At 34.2% G+C, this 4,183-nt stretch overlaps 1 protein-coding gene across 1 annotated transcript; it reads left to right on the top strand.

Moving 5' to 3' along the window:
* The first annotated feature begins 753 nt into the window (after positions 1-753).
* On the top strand, positions 754-2,346 carry LOC144567699 (berberine bridge enzyme-like D-2). The gene has a single exon (XM_078317864.1). The coding sequence runs from the start codon at positions 754-756 to the stop codon at positions 2,344-2,346; it is 1,593 nt and encodes a 530-aa protein (XP_078173990.1).
* Positions 2,347-4,183: the final 1,837 nt, after the last annotated feature.

Raw genomic sequence — 4,183 nt, 5'->3', positions numbered from 1 at the left:
CCGATTTTTTTTTAAATTTCCTTTAATTTGAAAAATGTTGCAAAAATTATCAAAATTAATATATTTTCAATAAATCCTACCCTTTGTAATATATTATAGATTAACTACTGTTAATTTTTTTTAAAAGATTATAGAACTTAAATCATCAGTCATCCTCGATCTATTTGAAATGCTTCATGTTAGAACTTAAATAGGGAAAGAGGAGTCAGGTTAGCAACCCTGATTGCTAAATAATAATTAATTATATACAAATAATAATGAAGTGAAATATTTTTCCTGCGGCATACAAATAAAAGATACGCTTGCATTTATTATATATTTTCAATAAATCCCTACCCTTTGTAATATTATAGATTAACTTTTGTTAATTTTTATTTTTTTATAAAAGATTAGAGGCAAAAAAAAAAAAAACATATATGCGTTCGGTCTGTGGATCAGATTATCGGACTGAATCGAACGGTTAATCAGTTGCTAATTAATTATACAAATAATAATGAAGTGAATTTCGACCCATGTTTTTTCTCAAAAAAAAAAAAAATAATGAAGTGAATTAATTTTCCTGCGGCATTCAAATAAAAAGATACGGTTGCATTTATTATATATTTCCAAAATGAATTTAATTTGTTTCATTGAGAGGATCCATCTCTATTCCGTCGTTCTCTCCAGTCTCCAATCTCATTTTTAAATCTCTCGTGCTCTCTCTAGCTTATTTTTGCGTCTACTTCCATTGTTGCACAAAACATGCATTCAATCATGCCAGTTCTTATCTTCTTCCTCTTCCTCCTCTCCACCACCATCCAAGCACAACCACAAACAAATACTTCATACAATACCTCCAAAGCCATGCTCTCTAATTGCCTTCTCTATAGAGGCATAGGAAACTTCTCTTTCCCCTCCAATTCACTTTCCTCTCCATTCACACATTTTCTCTCTTCCTCCATTCAAAACCTACGGTTTTCTCTCCCTTCAACCCCGAAACCTGCTGTCATAATATTTCCTCTCTCTAGACAACAGTTGCAACATGCAGTTCTCTGCCTTAGACAAAGTTCTTTAACCATTCGTGTGCGTAGCGGTGGCCATAGCTATGAGGGTTTATCCTATACCGTATCGCACCGCACCCCATTTGGGTTAATTGACTTGACCAACTTGAACCGGGTTCAAGTTGATCCTGGTTCGGCCACTGCTTGGGTCGAGTCAGGTGCAACCCTGGGTGAAATTTATTATAGCGTGGCAGTTGAGTCGAACGGGACGTTAGGGTTTACGGCTGGGTCATGTTCTACCGTTGGATCTGGAGGTCACATATCAGGTGGTGGTTTTGGTCTCCTATCGAGAAAGTACGGGTTGGCTGCTGACAATGTACTAGATCTTGTTTTGATTGGCCCCGATGGAAGGGCTTTAAATCGTAGTCTGATGGATGAAGATGTCTTTTGGGCTGTCAGGGGAGGAGGCGGGGGAAGTTGGGGTGTTATCTATGCATGGAAACTACAACTCGTACCGGTACCAAATCGGGTCACCTGGTTTACTATCTCACAATCTGGCCCGATTGAACCGCTCGCCAGTTTAGTTCATAAGTGGCAATATGTTGCACCAAATTTACCCGATGAGTTCTATGTATCAACTACTATCTCGGGCTCAGAGGACGGGAACGGGTCAGTTTTCTTCACAGGCTTGTATTTGGGGCCCAGAGAAAGTGCTTTTTCGATCCTCGGTGACACGTATCCTGAATTACGGATCGGTCAATCTGACCTACAAGAGATGAGTTGGATTGAGTCGGTAGTAAAGGCAGCCGGTCTCAACTCGATATCAGACCTGAGAAACCGTAGTAAAAACACGAAAAGCTTTTTCAAAGCCAAGTCAGACTATGTACAATCCCCTATTTCAAAGGAAAGTCTAAATGAAACCATGCTGAGATTAACCAAGGAGCTGGGCGCAAGAGTTCAATTTGATCCATACGGTGGGGCCATGGCACGCATAGGCGGTAGAGACTTGCCATTTCCACATAGAGCTGGAAATTTGTTCAGCATACAGTATTTGATCTATTGGACGAAGGAAGAAGAGAGCATGGAGAACAGATATATTGCTTGGCTAAGAGATTTCTATGCATACATGGGTTCATTCGTGTCTAAAAACCCAAGAGCAACATATGTCAATTATCTTGACCTGGATCTAGGAACCAACAACTGGACAGTCGTTGGAAACGGTACAGTTGATGAGGTAAAACATGCAAGGACATGGGGTGATGCATATTTTCTATGGAATTATGATAGATTGGTCAGAGCAAAGACAAAGATTGATCCTGAAAATGTTTTCAACAATGCACAGAGTATACCCCCTTTGCCTAAATAGCATGGCTCTAGGCAGGTAGACGGCCCAGATAAATTAAATGAGAATATGAGAATTCATGTAATGATATTTTTCTTAGATTCTTAAATAAAAACTCAGTTTTGTTTATTGATCTAGAGGATATAATTTGATCACCGCTTTGTGTGCTTTTGGGGCCTAAAGATTATGCTTCAAAGCATACTATCATAGGACCACTATGCAGTAATTTAGGAATTAATATGCGTAGCCCAATTATCCAAATAGCAAGTGGCATGGCCCAAAAGATAATCAGGTTGAACAAGATCGAAATAAAAGAAATAATTACTTGCTATAATTAAGTAGTTGAGAGATTTTTTCTACAACTATTTTTTGTGTAAAAATTGATATCACCTTTTTAAATTGCTCGAAGAAAAATTCGTGCAAGTTTTAGATATTATTTGAAGCATAAAAGTCAATTTTTACTGATTTTGTTTGAAATGTGTCTAAAACTATACGAAAAATATCTAATATGTGGTAAATGCATATCAAATTGATATATTGTGCTGAAATTACTCTAATAATTAATTTTTAAGTATTTTATAATCTTTTAGGTATACTTGTCAGTTTTGGTGACCTAATTACTTTAAATTCTCCAAAATTAATCGAAACAGCGGTTATGCATGCAATTTGCAGTAAAAATTGATATTACTGGGAGCATAACATCAATTTTGGTGGTTTAATCGCCTTATATTGTGTTCCTAATTTAACAAAAACATCTATTATGCCTTGTAACATGGTGTAAATTCATATATAAAACTTGCAGTCTAGCTACACTGCTTATATAAGCATATCAGAACATATGCTTATAAGTTATATATTCATTTTTAAAATTCAAAGAGTCGATCTGAACCATTCAACAATCAATATGACCACCATATTACAATGTGTCTAGCAACCAAATTTTACATTTTTTGGAATTTTTAAAAGAGAAGATTTTTCAGCCAAAGATGCATTAAGATGCGCACAAAACCTTTTTTTTTCTACTGTTTGACTTGATACTAAATAAATTTAAAAATTATTATTTTTATATATAAATGAAGCTCTCAAGAAGGAGATTAGTTGAACGATTTTGATTTGTCATTTAAACTTTAAAAGAGATAAATAACTTATAAGCATATGTCATAATATGCTTATATAAATAGCGTAGCCAAACTCTAAAACTTGATATATTCTTTGGATATTGCTATAATAAAAAAAATTTGTGCAAGTATTAGATAATATTTGTAGTAGAACTATTAGTTTTTGTGCTTTAATCACTTGAAATGACTCAACAATTAACCGAAAACAAAAGTTATCCATGCAATTTGTGGTAAATGCAATATTACAATTATTTCTGGTGTAAAAATTAGTGTAACCTTTCGAAATTACTCTAGTAGTAAGTTGCCAATTTTTTTATTAATATCCAAAAAATAAATAAAATTTTAAAAAATATTCAAATCCCGAACGAATTTCAAAAACTACCCAAACCGGTTATCCAATAACCGGATTTGGGACAAATTTCTGGTTAATGGTTTCCCGGACACAAAACAGTATATCCGGTTAACCATTAACCGGAAAGTTATATATATATATTTACAACCGGACTTGTATTTTTTTTTTTAAGTTGTGTTTTTTTTAAACAGAAATTTTTTAATTTTTTTTTGTATTGAAATATTAGAAATGTTGAATATATTTCTTTAAAAATAGATGGAATACAATATAATTTGATTTATTAGAAAGACTGCGGTCATTTTTATTAATATCCTTAAAAAAAAACTTAATACCAACTAGCAGAGCGCCCGTTGCTGGGGCGCCCCATGGTCCCTTTTTTTTTTCTTTTTTT

The sequence above is a fragment of the Carex rostrata genome, chromosome 16 (assembly GCF_964058835.1).
Source record: "Carex rostrata chromosome 16, lpCarRost1.2, whole genome shotgun sequence".
Classification (NCBI taxonomy): Eukaryota; Viridiplantae; Streptophyta; class Magnoliopsida; order Poales; family Cyperaceae; genus Carex; species Carex rostrata.
Note: the sequence above shows the minus strand (reverse complement) of the source record. Positions and strands in the feature narration are given on the sequence as shown.

Excerpts from the sequence above, each read along its gene's own strand:
- LOC144567699 (XM_078317864.1), top strand. The coding sequence starts at position 754 with ATGCCAGTTCTTATCTTCTTCCTCTTCCTCCTCTCCACCACCATCCAA.